The sequence below is a fragment of the Orycteropus afer genome, unplaced genomic scaffold (assembly GCF_000298275.1).
Source record: "Orycteropus afer afer isolate SDZICR_OR568_19922 unplaced genomic scaffold, OryAfe1.0 scaffold00215, whole genome shotgun sequence".
In the NCBI taxonomy this organism is placed as follows: domain Eukaryota; kingdom Metazoa; phylum Chordata; class Mammalia; order Tubulidentata; family Orycteropodidae; genus Orycteropus; species Orycteropus afer.
This window is the reverse complement of record NW_006921802.1, coordinates 2,610,318-2,631,471: the sequence shown is the minus strand read 5'-3', so window position 1 is coordinate 2,631,471 and position 21,154 is coordinate 2,610,318. Positions and strand designations below refer to the sequence as shown.

The following is a 21,154-nucleotide window of genomic DNA, read 5'->3' as shown; positions in this document are numbered from 1 at the left end:
TGAGTCGGGTCCAACTTGACGGCACATAACAACAGCAACAACAGTATGAGATATGGTATAGATTGAAATTCCTATAAAAACCTAGAAAATGTATTCTACTTCTTCTTTTTCAGAGACTCATAATATCTTAAATTTTAGTGCTTCTTTTATGCTTCTCTAACTTGTTTTTAGTCATTTTCAGAGGGTGCTGAAAATATCCAAATAAGTTGCTAGATGGAGAAAGTAATCAGAATCTCAGAGACTTGGTTCCAGAGACCAGGTGGATAGTTAGTTGTTAAGGTGTAGAACAGAGGGAGAAATCAGTAATTAGGATTAGGTTTCCAGGCTGGGGCTGAGAACAGGAAGATAAGCATCTAGGGGAGAGCAGAGCAGCAGATACTCAGGAGCACAGAGATCAGAACTGCCTTGATAAGACAATGCAGCAGCAGGACGGATTTAGGTTTGTAGGTAAAACCCAGGAACCAACACAGCAAGTTCTGCTTTATCAAGGTTAGTAACAGCAGATGCCAGATTTGAGATGGTTTAGAACATTGCTGGGTAAACCCTCAACAGTGGGAGGCTGATGGGTGGTGCTCTGTTGAAACAGCTGTTCTCCCGGCTTTCCTGTCCTGTCTTTTCTAATTAGGCTTTTTTTCTTTTCCTTTTTTTGACAGGTATTAATGGAGTTGCTTTCCCTTATCTTGTATATTCTTATAATTTACCAATTCTAGTTAACATTCCTTTCTTTCTTTGAAACAGCCTTTCATGTTTTAATTTCTCGCAAGTATTGGCATTGCGTGTTCTGGAATAGGCTGCTTGGTTTGAAAATGCCTGTTTGCCAGGAAGTGGCTGTGACCCTCAGTGCTTCAGTTTTCTCATCAGGAAAATGCAGATAATGATATAGTGTCCATAAGGTTCTCAGGAGTATTAGATAACACACAGGGTGCTCTTGGAGCTTTGGGAGCCTGTCACCTGGTTTGGACTCTTGTTTCCTACCTGATACTTGATTCACCTTCCTGTTGCCATTCTCTGTCTCTGTAATTTATCTTGCACAACCTCCTAGCAGAACGGTCCTTCTGAGTGGGAAGAGGAGGTAAAGGTGAGTTTTCTCTGATCAAAAGGTTCCCAGTGTACACAAGATAAAGTTTTCTGGTCAGCTCAGGACTCCAGGTTCTGCATAGTAGATTCTACCTTTTTTCTTTTCTCTTAGTTCCAAGTACTCCCTAGCTCTAAAGGTACAATGCTTGGTTCCACCTCTTACCTTTGTGTCTTTGCTTGAACTCCTCTTCTATCCCATACACATCCATCAACCAACCTAAAACCTTTACAGAGTCTTATGTCCTTCCTAAAAGGTTTTGGAATGTCCCAGGCTGTCTCTGAAATCTTAAAACATGACTGGTCATTTATGAAACATAAATAATCTTTGTTTGTGCAAGACATTGCCCAGTGAGGTTAAGAGCATAAATAAGTACAGTTACTTATGTCTTCTGCATCAGAAATAATAGGACAAGTGAGTGGCTTTAAAGAACAGAAATGCATTTTCTCACAGCTTTGGAGGCCCAAAGTCCAAATCAAGATCTCAGCCTTGTCGAATCCTCTCTCTTTATTATTGGTAACCCTGGGCATTTCTTGATTCCTTTGTATTCCTTGCCTTATGGACAGTCCTCACATGGCATCTATCTCTCCCACTCCTGTGTGTGTGTGTGTGTGTGTGTGTGTGTCCTGGTCCTTTTATAACTCATAAATTACTAGGTTTAGGTTCCATCTTATACTTATATGACCTCATTAACGTAACAAAAGGAAAACCATGCAGTTATAAGCACCAGGATGCATTTTTGAGATCCACAATTTTAATCCATAACACTTGAATAATAGGTAAGCAAATGCTGAGCACCTATGTAAGTACCCAATAAATACATTTCAGTTGAATTGTCTTATCAAAAAGTGCTTTTGTTTTCAGCTATTCCTACTTGTAATTTTAATTTAATTGATCTTGGAATAAACTATATGCCCAACAGCTGCTACTCTATGGGAAAAAAGAATTTTAAAATTTATAGTCGGAATGAGTATAGAATAATTCATAGAAATCACCTTTATAGCCATCCTCTCTGGATCACCATTGCCCTTTAGAAGTGAGGTATCTGATGTTTTAAATGTTTGTATAACTTTCACATGAAATCTTTGTGTGGCTTTGATGAATGACTGTACTTACTATTCATATAAAACTTAATGTTACAAGCCCATCATTGATGTTTTAGTCTTCTGTGAGAACTTTAGTTCATACACATGCACCAGTGTGGGTAACAGCTTTACCTGTGGTCTCCTGGGACAGTGGCCTCCTGTGATGCTTTGACTTGCTCATAACCATAACCATCATTTATAATTAGTAATGATTTCTACTGTGCCTTCTCCACATACGTCTTTCAGTCTGAAAATTAATCCTCTTACTGTGAAAGTAAATGTAATTTTTAATTTAGCTTAGAACTGAGTTTTTTAAAATCTATTTTTTTCTCTAAAGTTTTCATTTTATGATCACATATTTAAGAGAGTTTATCTTTTTAATCTTCTTAAATTGATTTTAGCAAATAAACTTATTTGTCTGTGTAGGTTTTGTGATTACAAAAGTATGATAGCGATTTGAACATCCTTTTCTAATTTTTCTTTTTATATATTTAAAACAATCCTGTCATCAGGAATTTGGAGTTTTCAAACATTAGAACAAGAAATGTATATACTGTAACCATATAGCAGCATGCCCACCTTTAGCTTGACAGTCTGATGCAAAAAAAATTATTCTCTGTAAACTCTGGTAAATTCATTGTTGTCTTTACATGAATAATAGAGACATCTCTCTTTTGTATAGACCTAAGAGATTAAGACTGCATTTCAGAAAGAAGTTCTTGCATTTTCTCTCCAAAGTTACTTTCAAGAATTTAGATAAATTATCCAAGTATGAGTAAAGCAATGAGAAATTTTTAATACGTTTTTTATTCTAGATTTTTGTTGCTTTTATTTCTTGTTTATATTTTACTTTGTTAAAAATAGTGTTTTTTTTTTAAATGTACATATGATTTTTTCCCCCTTATTCTTTAAATATAAAAACATCATAATTAGGAATGTTAATACTCAACACCTTTATCATTGCAGGTATTTATCAAAGTAATAGACACAAATGACCATCGTCCTCAATTTTCTCTGTCAAAATATGAAGTTGTTATTCCTGAAGACACAGTGCCAGAAACAGAGATTTTGCAAATCAGTGCTACAGATAAAGATGAGAAAAACAAACTAATCTACACTCTGCAGAGTAGTATTGATCCCTTGAGTCTCAAGAAATTCCGTCTTGATCCTGCAACTGGCTCCCTCTATACTTCCGAAAAGCTCGATCATGAAGCCATTCATCAGCATATTCTCACAGTGATGGTGCGTCAATCTGCTCATTTTTCTGCCACCACTTCATTTGTTCCTGAAAGGTTTCCTGTTTTGGAGGCTGATTTTTTAATCAGTTATAAGAAAAACTTCAAAAGGATTGATAATGCATAAATTTTTTCAGGTCCGAGATCAAGATGTTCCTGTAAAGCGCAACTTTGCAAGGATTGTGGTAACTGTCAGCGATACGAATGACCATGCCCCATGGTTCACCAGTTCCTCCTATGAAGGACGGGTTTATGAATCAGCAGCTGTGGGCTCAGTTGTGTTGCAAGTGACAGCTCTGGACAAAGACAAAGGGAAAAATGCTGAAGTGATGTACTCTATTGAATCAGGTATTCTGGGGGGCATGCATGAGTTTTTAATTTTGCATTTAGCTTTGGGTGTTGAATCATTTTTATGTATTACTGCAAAAGTTGCTGAAATTGATCTTTATCTTCCATTTTAAATGTTAAGAGAAAATGAAATTTTTCTCCCTAAATTTTAACCCATTGAAAAACAAAGACACAAAGTTCTAACCAAGTTTGTATAAAATTTCTTGGGGATCCATAATGTTATAATAATTTGAGGCTTTAAGCCCTGCAATAAAGAAAAGTTTAATATTTCCAAAATTACTTTAACTACATAATCATAATATCTGTTAAATATGAAAACACTTTGGAAAATACTGGTCTTACTCCATTGACATTTTACCTTGAGTCAAAGTATTTTGTCTGGGCAGAGACGGAAATTTTATGACAAAGTGCTGAATCATGGATCTAAGCCTTTTTATTAAAAAGTGTGTCATGCATGTAGGAGCTCTGGTGATGTGGTGCCTAAGGCATTTGACTGCACCAGAAGGTTGGCGGTTCAAACCCACCAGCTACTCTGTGATGGGAAGACAGGGCAATCTACTTCTCTAAAGATTTACTGCCTCAGAAACCAATGGAAGTCGCTGTGGATGGGAGTCACTATGAATGGGAATCGACTTGATGGCAGTGGATTTATTTATTTATTTATTTTTGGTCATGCAACTACTATCCCCTTCCAGGTATTGCTTTTGCACTGCTTTGACTCCCATTTACCTTTAACAGTCAAGTTTTATTTGTGGAATTTCACTGTGCCAGCAGTACTCAAAAGGCTGGGAATAAGACCAGAAGAAATGTTGAAAGGCTCAGGAGCCTCCTGGAGGTAGGCAGGAGGCAACAAGAGTAGGAAAGACCAATTAGATGACTGGCCCAGACAGAGTCTTCTAGGTACAGCAGGGCAAGGCTTCCAGCGTCTTTTTGGTGATAGTAAGGAGGATCACCAGTAGGCAGTAGTAGCAAAGCAAAATGTTCTTGTTCTTTGATTTGTTTTACACTGACATTCATTCATTCTGTTATTCATTCCATAGGCTAGTTAAGCTCATTTATGTGCCAAGACAGTGCCACAAGCATTCATACTTGTGCTTGATAGGTAGACGTTAGCCTTGGTCCATGGGTGTATGATTCTTAAAAAGGAATTCTGTCCTTGATTCAAACAAACATTGAATTTAGAGCATATGAAATCACTTTGCTTTGGGACTTCGCCTGTTCATGCAAAGTATCGTGAGTGATTGTGTGATTAAATCTTGAGAAGGCAGTTTTCTAGTTTTCCGCCTTTGGCATTGCCATAGTTAGTATGAGGAATACACTCTTTCATTCTGGTTTGAAATGATTTTAAACTATTGAGATCATCCACTTAAACTAACTTTTTTAAAAAAGTCCATACCTCTACATATTTAGAAATTGTATTTTTCCTAGGTATTAATATTTGGAAGAGGCATAATTCAATTTAAATCATATAATCAAATATGAGTAAAACAGGAGTAATTAAAAAAAATTACTGGCCAATCTTTTTATATGGTTAAGATATTTTTATTTCTTAATGTATTTGTAGTTTGTTTCCCTGAAAATGACCTCATTGAGTCATTACTTACAAATAAGAACTTATATACTGGCTGTGATCACAGTGTTAAAATGAATTGTAATGTGGTTAGTGCCTTGAATAAAGATGGTTTTTTTTCACTGGTTTGGAAATTCAGCAGTTAGAAAAACAGTGCATTCCATTTGTGCTTGCATAAGCATTTCAATAACATAATTTGCTCATAGACAGACTGAGTTTGTAGGAGTAAATGTTAAACTTTTCCTTAGCTTTCACATAATTTTCAACAACTGGGTGGTTAAAATATGATTGTTGGAGCTTGAGTAAAGGCATGTGCATTCTTTAAATTCTTCTAATGATTGATGGGATTAGTAATGTGGTATTTCAAGAATGGAACTATATCTTTACCTCAAAGAATAGTTAACAACAAAAGCCTGCTTCTGTGTAGAATTTGCACTTTTAAGATATATTTTTATATATATTTGGTAATATAAAAGTTATGCTAAGCAATTACTTTTTAGGGAACTTCTATCCTTAAAATAGCTATGGTGGTATAGTGCCTAAGGCTTTTGACTGCTAACCAGAAGGCTGGTGGTTCAAACCCACCAGTCAATCCTTGGAAGGTTGGGCAATTTTCTTCTGTAGTTATAACGCCTTGGAAACCCAAGGAGGGGTCACAGTAAGCCGGATCCGATTTGATGGCAGTGAATTTGGTTTTGGTCTGCCCTTAAAATGCAGTAGAATTGTGTGTGTGTGTGTGTGTGTGTGTTTATGCATCTGTTGAATAAAATGGCCATAATGCCTTTCCTTTAAAGGATTATTCATAATCGCCTGCTTCTAATTTGTGTTAGAATGCATTTAATAAAATTCAAAAGATTAGTTATAAATTCAGACCATAACACTGCATGTTTAATTAGCAGCAATTTATGAGCAAAAGGTTTAGTCTGATTGAGAGTCTTTAGGGAAAAAAGAAGTAATTAAAGGATATTTTCAGTAACAATTGAGTTATGCACTAGAGACACTTCAATGGTATACTCTGGACTGTATGGTATTTTCTTCTCTTTATTTATTTTTTTCAAGTAGATTATTAGAGTACTAGTTCAAAACTATTACAGTGCCTGGAAATAGAATACACTCAACAAGTGTATTTATTGATGATAATTGATTTTCTTTCCCAAAACTTAGGTTAAATATAATTGTAGTTGAAATTTTACAGAGGTAGCCATGTCATTGGCCAGTCAGCAGGCACTCACTGAACCATAGTGGATGTGAAACAGAATCCCTGCCACAGCTCCCATACCTGCTTTATGGAGTGTATCTGTGTAATATGGCCATAGCTACTGTTCACCTTTTTGTCCAGATAATTGCCCTGTTCAAATACAGGGAACACTTTAAGGCTAATTGGAAGTCAGCATTATCTTCACCTACAGTGAATGAATAAGCCTCCAACTAAGTATAAACTTCTACCACTGCCTTATTATTATTCATGCATTCCATAGTACTGTACATGTATTTCATTATTTGGTAATGCACCTATTTGTTATCAAATTGGGCAGGGACATGTTCATGCTACTCAGTGGCCCTCAGTGGCTTTCCACATGCTCATGGTGTTGTAGTCCTATCTGCAGATTTGATCATTTCTGCCATAATATACCCATATGGTATCTGAACATCACACATCCATGCATTTATTCACTACCCGGATCCCTGTTTAATGTTTATTTTATCAGTGATAAGGTTAAGTCTTTATTTGAATCAAGATAATCTAGTAATAAATAATGTAAATGAATCTCACATGGCTGATAACACTTTTCAATCAGAGATTCCCAATTAGACAGTACATTCCTTTTGTTAATACTTTTAAATGAAGGATTTTATTTATTCTGACAAATGGTTGGTAGTAATAGAAGTATAAACACAGAGAAACAAAATAGAATGGAAGTTAAGTAGAGTCCCTTAATGAATACATTAATTTTTTCAGGCTGTTGTTCAACCTTTTGGTCTTTAACTCTTTATTCCTCCGTATATGAGCATATGCATGTATGAAGGTCATTTCAGCCACCAAATATGTACTGAGTTCCTTCTGTATACCAGTCTTTTTTTTTTTTTTTTTAAAGGTACTGGTGATATAATAGTGAACAAAGCAGACCATGCTTATTAAATGGAGTGTATGTTCTAGTGGCAGAACAGATAATAGCAAGTTAAAAGTAATATAGACTATGATGCCAGGTGGTGGTACATGCTACAAAGAGAAGGCGGGGTCAGGGGCTAGGGACATGTGTGCTGAATCAGGAAGTGGGGACATCAAGAAGGCATCTCTAAGCAGGAGGCACTCGGATAAAACCAGAATAAATGATGGAAGGAATGAATGAATGGAAGCAATGAAAAGAGCTTGGAGAAGCAGTGAGAATAGCTGCAAGAAGACCCTTTAGGAGAGAAAACATCAAATGCAGAAGGTGTGAGATGAGAACTGTGCACCTGTTTGAAGATAGTGTGAGGAGTGGGAAGGAAGATGGTTGTCTGGAGGTTAATGCAGTCTCCTACAGCAGGACAGTCACAATTTTGGGAAGTTGGCATGTGATAAACAGTTAAGATAAGAATGATTTTGGAGTTCTGATGACTGACTAAAGTGGAGTGAGAATCTGGGACTACTGACTCTAAATAAAGACAGGCTGAAAATGAGTATCTTTGAGGCCTGGTAGAGGCAGCAGGACCATATCCTTAGGCCAGATCCAGCTCAAAACTTGGGGCTTGGAAAAAGCCTCTTCTTCTGCCCTGTTGCATATGGAGGTGTAGTGCCTTGGGGCCTGGACTCAGAACCAGGCACATTTAATGAAAATCAGACAAGGTCTAAGTGAAGAAAAAATTGTCATGGATTTTCAGAAAATAAATTAAAGGAAGGAAATGAAAACTGTAGAGGAGGTGTTTAAATTAATAATGTGGAGAATAAAGTGGTGAGTTAATCTCCTGGTTTGCAAATTATATTACCTACTGGCAGTTCAAACCCACCAGCCACTCCTCGGAAGGAAGGTGGGCAATCCTACTTCCGTAGTGATACTGCCTCGGAAACCCAAGGAGGGGTCGCTGTGAGTCGGGTTTGACTCGAAGGCACATAACAACAACAACTATATAATACCCGTTACAGTTTTTTTTTTTTTTTTTCCCTTGGCAAATAGTACAACCTCTGAGCTATGCACATTATATGCGTGGGTGTGTTATTTGTAAAAAATATGGTAATTCTAGTCTATGAAATGCCACACTGATTGAAAACCTAGAGGAAAACAATTTGAGAAGGCAGTTAAGTGGCAAGTTGACTTTGTATAATAATTCATTTGGAGAAAATAAAATCGGCTCTTTGACTAGGATAATGGATTCTGGACCCTTGTTTGTGATCCAGAAAAGGAATGAGGGGCTCCCATTGGTAGTCAACCTAGAAGATAAACCAACCTGAAAAAGATTAAGAAAGGAATAGTGTTCAAGTATTTAAAACTTAATAAGTGGGATTGATTATTCACATCCCTGACTACTTAAAACCAACTCTTGAAATTTAATGTAATTCTTCTAGTGGATTAAACTTTTACTGTGGATTGAATTGTGTCCCCTAAAAATATGTGTTATAAATCCTAACCCTATACTTGTGGTTATAATCCCATTTGAAAATGGGTGTTCTTTTGTTATGTTAAGAGGCCATGTCAGTATAAGGTGTGCTTGAAGCCAGTCACCTTTGTAATATAAAAAAAGCAGGTGAAGCAAGCAGAGATATGGGGGAAGATAGATGTCAAACCACAAGAGGATCACCTAGGAGCAGAAGCTCGAAAGAGGCAAGATTCTTCCTCCAGAGCTGACAGTGAAAGAAAGCTCCCCTAGAGCCAGTATCCTAAATTCAGACTTTGAGGAGCTCTTGTTTTGTATTGCCTAAGGCATTTGACTGCTAACCAGAAGGCTGGCAGTTCAAATGCACTAGCCACTCCTTGGAAGGAAGACTGGGCAATCTACTTCCGTAGAGATAACATCTCAGAAACCCAAGGAGGGGTCACTGTGAGTGAGAAATGACTCAACAGCAGTGAGTTTGTTTTTTTTTGGAATAGTGTAATGGTCAAGGCTAACCAAAAGGTAAGTGGTTCAAACCCAGCAGCCACTCTGCAAAAGAAATACACAGCAGTCTGCTTCCATAAAGATTTACAGCCTTGGAAAGCCAATGGAGGTTGCTATGAGTCAGAATCGATTCAGAGGCAGTGAGTTTGGATTTTAGTAACTGTGAGAAAATGAATTTCTACTTGTTAAAGCTACCTCCTTGTGGTATTTCTATTATAGCTGTTGTTGTTGTTAGGTGCCATCAAGTTGGACCCGACTTGTAGTGCCCTTGCTTGGGTTTCCGAGGAGGTATCACTAAGGAAGTAGATTGCCCAACCTTTCTTCCGAGAAGTGGCTGGTGGGTTTGAACCATCAGCCTTCTGGTTAGCAGTCTAGTGCCTTAGGCACTGCACTACCAGAGCTCTAGTCTTCTTTTTTCATAACGAGTAGAATCTTGGGACTGTACAAATGATAAATGCTGAAAATGTAAACATTTTCTAGAAGAGTTTTTGATAAGCTCTTCAAAACTAATTAATACATTTATTATGTCTTACAACACTTTCGCAGTTCCATTAATAAAGAGGAAGGAAGTTTCAGTCTCCTCTTAGATATAGTATTATTTCTTTTGTTCCATGCTTTTCATAATTTATAGGCAAAACTTTGAAAAAAAAATACCTTACTTTTTAGGTGGATAAAAATAAAACAAGTTGCAAGTTGCTTTCAAATGTTGATATTTCCTGAACTTCTATTTTATTTCAGAACACAGTTTTAAAAGACAATTTTTTTTAATCTTTGTATCTGCTTCTCTAACAACTTATGTTTTTTTTTCTAACATATATTCTTTTCTTCTTTCAGGAAATATTGGAAATTCTTTTACTATTGATCCCATCTTGGGCTCTATAAAAACTGCCAAAGAATTAGATAGAAGTAACCAAGTGGACTATGATTTAATGGTAAAAGCCACCGATAAAGGAAGTCCACCGATGAGTGAAATGACGTCTGTGCATATTTTTGTCACTATTGCTGACAACGCCTCTCCTAAGTTTACATCAAAAGAATATTCTGTTGAAATTAGTGAAACTATTGGCATTGGGAGTTTTGTGGTAATGGTTATGTCCCATAGTCAATCATCAGTGATATATGAAATAAAGGATGGAAATATTGGTGATGCTTTTGATATTAATCCACATTCTGGAAGTATCATCACTCAAAAAGTCCTGGATTTTGAAACTTTGCCCATTTATACATTGGTAATACAAGGAACTAACATGGCTGGCTTGTCTACTAATACAACTGTTCTAGTACATCTACAGGATGAAAATGACAACTTGCCAATTTTTATGCAGGCAGAATATACAGGACTCATTAGCGAATCAGCTTCAATTAACAGTGTGGTCCTGACAGACAGCAATGTCCCATTAGTTATTCGAGCAACTGATGCTGATAAAGAATCAAATGCTTTGCTTGTGTATCACATTGTTGAACCATCTGTACACAAATATTTTGCTATTGATTCTAGCACTGGGGCTATTCATACAGTCCTAAGTTTGGACTATGAAGAAACAAGTATTTTTCACTTTACTGTACAAGTGCATGACATGGGAACACCACGTTTATTTGCTGAATATTCAGCCAATGTGACTATCCATGTAATTGACATTAATGACTGCCCTCCTGTGTTCTCCAAATCATTATATGAAGCATCACTTTTGTTGCCAACATACAAAGGAGTAAAAGTCATCACAGTAAATGCTACAGATGCTGATTCAAGTGCATTCTCACAGTTAATGTACTCCATCACTGAAGGCAACATTGGGGAGAAGTTTTTTATGGACTACAAGACTGGTTCTGTAACTGTACAAAATACAACTCAGTTGAGAAGCCGCTATGAGTTAACTATTAGAGCTTCTGATGGTAGATTTGCAAGCTTTGCCTCTGTGAAAATTAATGTAAAAGAAAGCAAAGAAAGTCAGTTAAAGTTTACCCAAGATTTGTACTCTGCAGTAGTGAAAGAGAATTCCACTCAAGTCAAAACATTAGCTGTCATTACTGCTATTGGGAGTCCAATCAATGAGCCTTTGTTTTATCATATCCTCAACCCAGATCGAAGGTTTAAAATAAGCCATACTTCAGGAGTACTCTCCACTACTGGCATACCCTTTGATCGTGAACAGCAGGAAGCATTTGATGTAGTGGTAGAAGTTACAGAAGAACAAAAGCCTTCAGTGGTTGCCCATGTTGTTGTGAAGGTCACCATAGAAGACCAAAATGATAATGCACCAGTGTTTGTCAACCTTCCTTACTATGCTGTGGTTAAAGTGGACACTGAGGTTGGTCATATCATTCGTTACGTTACCGCCGTGGACAGAGATAGTGGCAGAAATGGTGAAGTACATTACTATCTTAAGGAACATCATGAACATTTTCAAATTGGATCCTCTGGTGACATTTCACTGAAAAAGCAATTTGAACCTGACACCTTAAATAAGGAATATCTTGTCACAGTGGTTGCAAAAGATGGTGGGACCCCAGCTTTTTCTGCGGAAGTTATAGTTCCAATCACTGTTATGAATAAAGCCATGCCTGTGTTTGAAAAGCCTTTCTACAGTGCAGAGATTCCTGAGAATATCCAGATGCACAGTCCAGTTGTCCACGTACAGGCTAACAGTCCAGAAGGGTTGAAAGTGTTCTACAGCATCACAGATGGAGATCCTTTTAGCCAGTTTACTATTAACTTCAATACGGGAGTTATAAATGTCATTGCTCCTCTGGATTTTGAGTCCCACCCAGCATATAAGTTATGCATACGAGCCTCTGACTCCTTGACTGATGCTCATGCTGAAGTATTTGTTGACATTATAGTAGAAGACGTCAATGATAACCCTCCAGTGTTTGTTCAACAGTCTTATGCTGCAACCTTGTCTGAGGCTTCTGTAATTGGAACATCTGTCATTCAAGTTAGAGCAACAGATTCAGATTCAGAACCAAATAGAGGAATTTCGTACCAGATGTTTGGGAATCATAGCAAGAGTCATGATCATTTTCACATAGATAGCAGCACTGGTCTCATTTCACTTGTCAGGACATTGGATTACGAACAGTTCCAGCAGCACAAGATTTTTGTAAGGGTCATTGACGGTGGCATGCCGCCCCTGAGCAGTGATGTGATTGTCACAGTGGATGTCACTGACCTCAATGATAATCCGCCACTATTTGACCAACAGATATATGAAGCCAGAATTAGTGAGTATGCCAGTCATGGGCATTTTGTGACTTGTGTAAAAGCCTATGATGCAGATAGTTCAGACATAGACAAGTTGGAATATTCCATTCTGTCTGGCAATGATCTTAAGAATTTTGTCATTGACAGTAAAACAGGGATAATCACAGTCTCAAACCTGCACCGTCATACCTTGAAGCCATTTTACCATCTTAACATTTCTGTTTCTGATGGAGTTTTTAGAAGTTCAGCTCAGGTTCAAGTAACTGTAATTGGAGGCAATTTGCACAGTCCTGTTTTTCTTCAGAATGAATATGAAGTAGAGCTAGCTGAAAATGCTCCCTTACATACCTTGGTGACTGAAGTTAAAGCAACTGATGAAGATTCTGGTATTTATGGTCACATCACATACCATATTGTTAATGACTTTGCTAAAGACAGATTTTACACAAATGAGAGAGGACAGATATTTACTTTGGAAAAACTTGATCGAGAAACCCCAGCAGAGAAAGTCATCTCAGTTCGTTTAATGGCTAAGGATGCTGGAGGAAAAGTTGCTTTCTGCACCATTAATGTCATCCTTACAGATGACAATGATAATGCACCGCAGTTTCGAGCAACCAGGTATGAAGTGAATATCGGATCCAGTGCTCCGAAAGGGACATCAGTTATTAAAATTCTTGCAAGTGATGCTGATGAGGGATCCAATGCTGATGTCACCTATGCCATTGAAGCAGATTCTGAAAATGTGAAAGAGAATTTGGAAATTAACAAACTGTCTGGCATAATTACCACAAAGGAAAGCTTAATTGGCTTAGAAAATGAGTTCTTCACTTTCTTTGTTAGAGCCGTGGATAATGGGACTCCACCCAAAGAATCTGTTGTTCCTGTCTATGTTAAAATTCTTCCACCAGAAATGCAGTTTCCAAAATTTTCAGAACCATTTTATACCTATACAGTTTCAGAAGACATGCCTATCGGAACAGAGATAGATATCATCAGAGCAGAACATAGTGGGACTGTTCTTTACAGCCTGGTTAAAGGGAACACTCCAGAGAGTAATCGGGATGAATTCTTTGTGATTGACAGACAAAGTGGGAGACTAAAACTGGAGAAACGTCTTGATCATGAGACAACTAAGTGGTATCAGTTTTCCATACTAGCTCGATGTACTCATGATGACTATGAGGTGGTGGCTTCTGTAGATGTTAGTATTCAGGTGAAAGATGCAAATGATAACAGTCCTGTCTTGGAGTCTAGTCCATATGAGGCATTTATTGTTGAAAACCTGCCAGGGGGTAGTAGAGTCATCCAGATCAGGGCATCTGATGTAGACTCAGGAACCAATGGCCAAGTAATGTATAGTCTAGATCAGACACAAAGTGTAGAAGTCATTGAATCTTTTGCCATTAACATGGAAACGGGCTGGATTACAACCCTAAAGGAACTTGACCATGAAAAGAGAGACAATTACCAGGTTAAAGTAGTTGCATCAGATCATGGAGAAAAGGTTCAGCTGTCCTCCACAGCTATCGTGGAAGTCACTGTAACTGATGTCAATGATAGTCCACCACGATTCACAGCAGAGATTTATAAAGGGACTGTGAGTGAAGATGATCCTCCGGGTGGTGTAATTGCCATCTTAAGTACCACAGATGCTGATTCTGAAGAGATGAACAGACAAGTTACGTACTACATAACAGGTAAAAATTTCAAGCCAGATTATTTAAAATTAAATTGTATTAAAAGCATAAATTCTAAGAAATGTTTATCTTATGGAATTTAGGATTTAAAGGGATGATTTTAATTAAATATATCTAAAATACTGGCCGTTCAAACCCACCAGCCACTTATCGGAAGGAAGATTGGGCAGTCTACTTTCATAGTGATACTGCCTTGGAAACCCAAGGAGAAGTCACTATGAGTCGGATCGGACTTGACGGCAGTGAATTATATCTAAAATAAGTAGAAATAATGTGTTAATATACATTTCAAAATCTTTACCTGAGCAAAGCTAAGTGTTGTATCCTTAGACTCTTTGATTTTTCTGACTCATCTACTGTTCAGTTTTATACTTGATATATATATAATTTTGTTTATAAATATAGAAAAAACTAGTTTCTTTGTGGATTAAATTCTTGCTTAGTAGCCTTTATAGTTTGTGTTTAAGAATACATTTTAATGTTACTTTTGTTTTTTTGTAAAGATATGCTAATATATGCCAAAATTAAATATAATTATTTAAAAATAAATCCTTAGGTTTTTTTTTTTTTTTTTTTAACTGAAGCATTATACATCTTTTGTGCAGTTTACTTTTCCTAGTACTTATTTCTATCCTTGTTTCAACATCTTTCTCCAATGACTTAATAGGAGGAGATCCTTTGGGACAGTTTGCTATTGAAAATATACAGAATGAATGGAAGGTATATGTGAAGAAACCACTGGACAGGGAGAAAAAGGATAATTATCTTCTGACTATCACAGCAACTGATGGAACCTTCTCATCAAAAGCCATAGTAGAGGTGAAAGTTCTTGATGCAAATGACAACACTCCAGTTTGTGAAAAGGTAGTCTGCTCTTTTCTTAGATTTATATATTATCAATTGAAATGTCTTTCTTTATGACTTTGAGTAAGACTGTTGTGCAGAGTTTTGATGTAATTCCAATGTGTTTTATATTATAATCTCTTATTGTTTAAACAGAGGTGAGGGTTAAATGGGCACAAGTTAGAAATAGGTCAGTACTATTTTTGGAATCCTGTGTAGCTCATAAACCTTGTTCTATAAAACTGAAAATTATGGATAGGATAACAGGTGTGTCTAATGCAAAAATGCTCTATAAACTTCTCATGAAGGGATTCCCTTCATTTGGAGTGAAGATATTTTGGGGAAATATCTGGCCAGCAGTTGAGTGTACAAAACTTTATTTTGCTTTAGCAGACCATTTTGGGGGTTAGTTAGAGATATGGCTTCTGACTCTGTGGAGCTCATTATTTAATGCAAGAACAAAATACATACCGAAAAAGAGCTGGGCAGGGCTTAGGCTTAGCCTGTGGGTGGCAGATAGAATGACAGGACAGAAGGCACTGAAGGAAAAATTGGTAGCATTTGGACCCTGCCTGCATGTGATAGCATTGTAAGAGTGTTGAATTGTTTGCCTTTAAAGGTTTCATTATAGAAGTGATCAGGATTATGATCAAGGCAGTGACAAAGATGAGCCCAGAGGGGAATTCATTTTGAGGAAGCATGCTACGTGGCAGTTCACATTTGTTAAGTTTAAGGTAATAGGGTATTCAGGTGAGTGTGTTCTTCAGGTGGCAAGATGAGGGTAGATATTAGAGAAAGATATGTATACTTTGCAGTTTCTATGGATAACTCATGATTGAGTTCATTGAGAGGGTGATAAAAAGGGAAAGAAAAAGAAGAGACAGATGTATATCCATAGGGAAAAGAGTGGAGGAAGCAGAGACAGAAGGAAGAGAACAATATCAGTACAATGCCATTTAGGTTAAAGGAGGTGTTTTTAGGAGACAGGGTAACAAGCAGAGGTGTGACAGAGATTAAAATAAATATGGCTGAGGTGTGAACACAGATCATTTGAATTTTGTGGCTGACTTGGGGGTGACAGTCTCAGTATTATGATGTGGATGGATGTCTGACAGCAGGAGATTAAAGAGTGTATTAATGAGGAAATGGATTTGGCTAATGAAAAAAAGTGAGTGAAAGGAATAAAGAGAGTGTGGTACTTTAAGGAAGGCTGTGTAAAGGCATGAGTGAATTTTGGAGAGGGACCAAGGAGCTGGAGAAGGCTCTGCATTCAAAAATATGAGATTAATTAGTAGCTTTGCAAAGTAACAGAGCCATTATCAGGGAAATGGATGCTTAAAATTTTCTTGTGAACTTAAGGAATATAATCAGTGTCAGTGAATTATATAGCAGCAATTGTTGGATGGCATATTTTTGTTTTATATGTTTCTACCACAATTTAAAAAACAGTTCAGTTATAAGGGGAAGCAGGACTTCTGAGGGATGGGAAATTAATTCCAATCAATGTACTTTGTGTGTCAGTATTTTGAAGATTAGATATATTCACATGTATATATATATTGTATATGTGTGATATATATGCATATATATGATGTGTTACAAAAATAACAAAAGAAAAACATATTCTAACTTTGAAAGAAGTGCCTGCTTCTACATATTTAGATATTGTCTTTCCTAGACATTAAAATTAGGAGAGACATAAATTGACTCTAGATGATAAAATCAAAATCTAAGTAAAAGGGGAGTAATTAAACAGATAGTGCTTACTAATCCTTTTATGTGGTTAAACTGTTATTACTTATTTACATTGTTTATTATTTTTTAGCATTTTTATATTATTTGGAAGCTATACTATAATCGCCTCTGGGAATAATAAAGTTAAGATACTAGATATTTGAATTCTTCATTGTTGCAAAATATTATTTTTCTTGTGCTATAAAATGTAGCTCACCTATAATTGAGTTCATATTAAGAAAAGAAATGCAACAAAATCGTACCTGTTTGTCTTACATTTTAGTTTATGGCATGGATTCCTAAGTAGTTGGAACTGGAAACAACTGTTTGTTATGTTTAAGATTTAAGTCCAATGTGAAGAGAGGAAGGGATTGAGAGTAATAGAAGGGCCTCGCCCTGGCCATCACTTGCCACCTTGTAGCTTTGGGGAATCAGTTTTCTCCCATGACATGAGGATTGTTTCTATCCCAACTGGATTATTTGATTATGTGTTAGGAATGATTGCAGACAACCAGTTCCTGTACAGGCATACCACAGTGATATTGAGAGTTTGGTTCCAGACCACCACAATAAAGTGAATCACAGGAATTTTTTTGTTTCCCAGTGCATATGAAAATTTTATTTACACTATACAGTAGTCTGTTAAGTGTGCAGTAGCATTATGAAAAGTTTGAAATACCGCAAGAATTACCAAAATGTGACACACAGATCTGAAGTGAGCACACACTGTTAGAAATAATGGCATCGACAGACTTGCTTGACACAGGGTTGCCACAAATCTTCAATTTGTAAAGAATGCCTTATTTGTGAAGCTCAATAAAGCAAGGCACAATAAAACAAGAAATGCCTGTATTTGGAAAGAGTAGATATAAAATAACAAGAATTTATTCTTTCTAGTATTTAGGTAAATACAGGATGCTACTTACATTTTATCATAAGAATTTAAATTAAATAGTAAAACAACTATACAATGTCACTGTTCTTTAGGTTAACTTCCATGCAGACTTTCAGGGATGTAGAGTTGTTAACTGTTAGATGACTTGTTTAAAATATATTTTATTTAGAAGAAAAAAAAAGCAGCTTACAAGGCGGCTTGAATTTTAACTTTAGTCATTTCCTGTGTTTTCTGTTGCCAAAGTTGAAAGATTTTTTTTCCATCATCTCCTTGGCAGTCATGCTGACTTTGAATGTTTTATGCTAATGATACTGTTCAATATCTCTATAGACTGTATATTCAGACACAATTCCAGAAGATGCCCTTCCTGGGAAGTTTATCATGCAAGTCTCTGCTACAGATGCAGATATCCGTTCCAATGCTGAAATTACTTACACATTATTTGGCCCAGGAGCAGAAAAATTTAAATTAAATCCAGACACAGGTAATGATGACGTTTGCTACAAATTAATTGTATATTCTAACAAAAATCATACATGTGGCTGATTTAGAGTACACAAAAAATTTGAAATTATACTTTTTCCTTTTCAGATTTACTCTGCTACTATGAAATTTGTCATCTTTTAGGAATTTAAACAGCAGTTTAATTGGTAAAATTTTGAGGATGAGTTAAAAACAGTGAAAGACCCAGTATCACCTACTTGAACCAAGAATTCAAAATTTGAAAAGTTTTTTATATCAACTTATCTTTTTTAAAAACCCAGAAGTTAAAGCATACCTCAAAATTCTTGGTGTATTAATTTTTATTTGTATAGTTTGTTTTCTTGAATTTGTAACTATTAATGTATAGTTGAGTTAAATGTTCATAATTAAAATAGCTCATGGTGTTATATTAGTTTTAAATTGCTAGATTTGTTTTCCTCTTGTAATTTGTATTTTGTTAAAGCGGGAGTCAAGGAATAATTTTCTATTAAAGTGTTTTTTTTTTTTTTTCTTCTCAAGACTTAATTGTGAATATATGAATTTAATTTTTGAGTTTATTTAAAATGTTTTTTACTTTGATAAATTAGTTATTTTGCTTTTATGATATACAAAATGCAAGATGCTCTGAGGTTGGATCTTTATGACTTAAGAGTTAGGGTTCAAAGATCTGTGACTCTGTCATTGATAAAATTGTTTTCCAAAGGAAGACTGTTATTCATATTTTTAATTATAGGAGAAAGAGGAAGACATAAGATGAACTCTTTCAGTTCACATTTTAAATTCCAAAAGAGTCCATTTATCTTTGTTTGTTTGTAGGTGAACTGAAAACATTAGCTCCCCTTGATCGTGAAGAGCAAGCAGTTTATAATCTTCTAGTCAAGGCTACAGATGGAGGTGGAAGATTCTGCCAAGCTAATATTGTGCTCACATTGGAAGATGTGAATGACAATGCCCCTGAGTTCTCTGCTGATCCCTATACCTTTACAGTGTTTGAGAACACAGAACCTGGAACACTGTTGACAAGAGTGCAAGCCACAGATGCAGATGCAGGTATCATCTCGATGTTGCTTTTGCCTTAAACTGTTCACTGTGATCTTAGATAGCTCTGTCTTAAAACACATCTAGATCCAGTGTATCTGACTTTCATACCTGTTGAGTAGCTCTTATTGTGGTATTTAATTCTTCAGCACCACTTGTCTGTCATTTTATCGTACTGTTGGGGCTTGTGAGTTGCTGTGATACAGGAAGCCATGCCACCAGTATTTCAGATATTAGCAGAGTCAGTCATGGTTGACAGGTTTCAATGGAGCTTCTAGACTAAGACATACTAGGAAGAAGGACTTGGAGGTCTACTTTTGAAAAAATTGGCCAGTGAAAACCTTATGAATAGCAACGGAACATTTTTTGATATAGTGCCAGAAGATGAGCCCCTAAGATTGAAAGACACCTAAAATATGACTAGGGGAAGACCTGCCCTTAAAGTAGAGTTGACCTTAATGATATGGATTGAGTAAAGCTTTCAGGACCTTCATTTGCTAATGTGATCCAATTCAAATTGAGAAGAAACAGCTGCACACATCCATGAATAATTAGAACATGAAATGTAATAAGTATGAATCTAGGAAAATTAGAAGTTGTCAAAAAGGTAATAGGATGCCTGAAGATAGATTCCCTAGCCATTAGTGAACTGAAATGGACTGGTATTGGTTTCAGTTCAGTCTTCTCTACTGGAAATGAAATTGAAGAACAGTGATGTCACTCGTGTCAAAAAGAACATTTCAAGATCTATCCTGAAGAACAATGCTGTCAGTGTTGATATAATATCCATAAGCCTATAAGGAAGACAAATTAATACTACTGTTATTCAGATGTATGCCACTAATGCTAAGATGAAGAAATTTAAGTTATTTGCCAACTTTTGCAGTCTGAAATTGATCAGATGTTCAATTAAGATAGATTGATAAATACTGTTGATTAAAGTGATAAATTAGAAGCAAAGAAGAAGGATTAATAGCTAGAAAATATGGCCTTGGTAATAGAAACGATACTGGTGATTGCATGATAGAATTTTGAAAGACCAATAACTTATTCATTGTAACTACCTATTTTTCAATAACATAAATGGCAACCGTGTGGGGCATTCTCCTCTGTCCTATAGGATTGCTCTGAGTCATAACTCAATGGCAATGTTTTATTTGTGTGTGGGATAAAATTAACTTTTGGAAAGAGATGACAGAGGAGCAGAATATCAGTACTCAGAACAATGCCAGAGGCCAACTGCAAAACAGACAATCAGTTGCTCATAGGCAAGTTGAAATTGAAGCTGAGAAAATTAAAACAAGTCTAAAGTATGGCCATAAGCGTATCCCACCTGAATTTAAAAACATCTCAAGTACAGTTTCGATGCATTAAACACTAATGACTAAAGACCAGAGGAATTGTGGAATGGCATACGTCATTGTGCGACCAGCAACTTACTCATTGCATTTACCTTTTTGAGTAGCGTAAATGGCATTTGTCCTCACCAGATGGAATTCACAGGAATGAGATCAACTCCATCTGTGGAAAGAGGCAATGGAGAAACTCATTATCTTCAGCCAAAATTGTTCATATGCAAGTTCAGGTTGAAGCTGAAGAAAATTTAAACATGTTCATGAGATCCAAATTACAACCTTGATTATACCCCACCTGAATTTAGAGACTATCTGAAGAATAGATTTGATGCACTGAACACAATGACTGAAAACCAGATGAGTTGTGGGATGACATCAAGAACATCATGGAGAAAGCAAAAGGTCATTAATAAGACAGGAAAGGAAGAAAGACCAAAATGGATGTCAGAAGAGACTCTGAAACTTATTCTTGAACAGAGAGTGGCTACAGTGGATGGAATGACAACATAAGATTTTG

At 36.3% G+C, this 21,154-nt stretch overlaps 1 protein-coding gene across 1 annotated transcript in view; it reads left to right on the top strand.

The window, feature by feature from the left end:
* Positions 1 to 21,154, top strand: part of FAT1 (FAT atypical cadherin 1) — a 151,129-nt gene that overhangs the window by 99,202 nt on the left and 30,773 nt on the right. The window contains exons 7-12 of the mRNA XM_007948396.2: positions 3,127 to 3,402; positions 3,533 to 3,743; positions 10,222 to 14,289; positions 14,957 to 15,153; positions 18,092 to 18,245; positions 19,061 to 19,294. Of these exons, the coding sequence (XP_007946587.1) occupies positions 3,127 to 3,402; positions 3,533 to 3,743; positions 10,222 to 14,289; positions 14,957 to 15,153; positions 18,092 to 18,245; positions 19,061 to 19,294 (5,140 nt within the window). The remainder of the gene's footprint in view (positions 1 to 3,126; positions 3,403 to 3,532; positions 3,744 to 10,221; positions 14,290 to 14,956; positions 15,154 to 18,091; positions 18,246 to 19,060; positions 19,295 to 21,154) is intronic.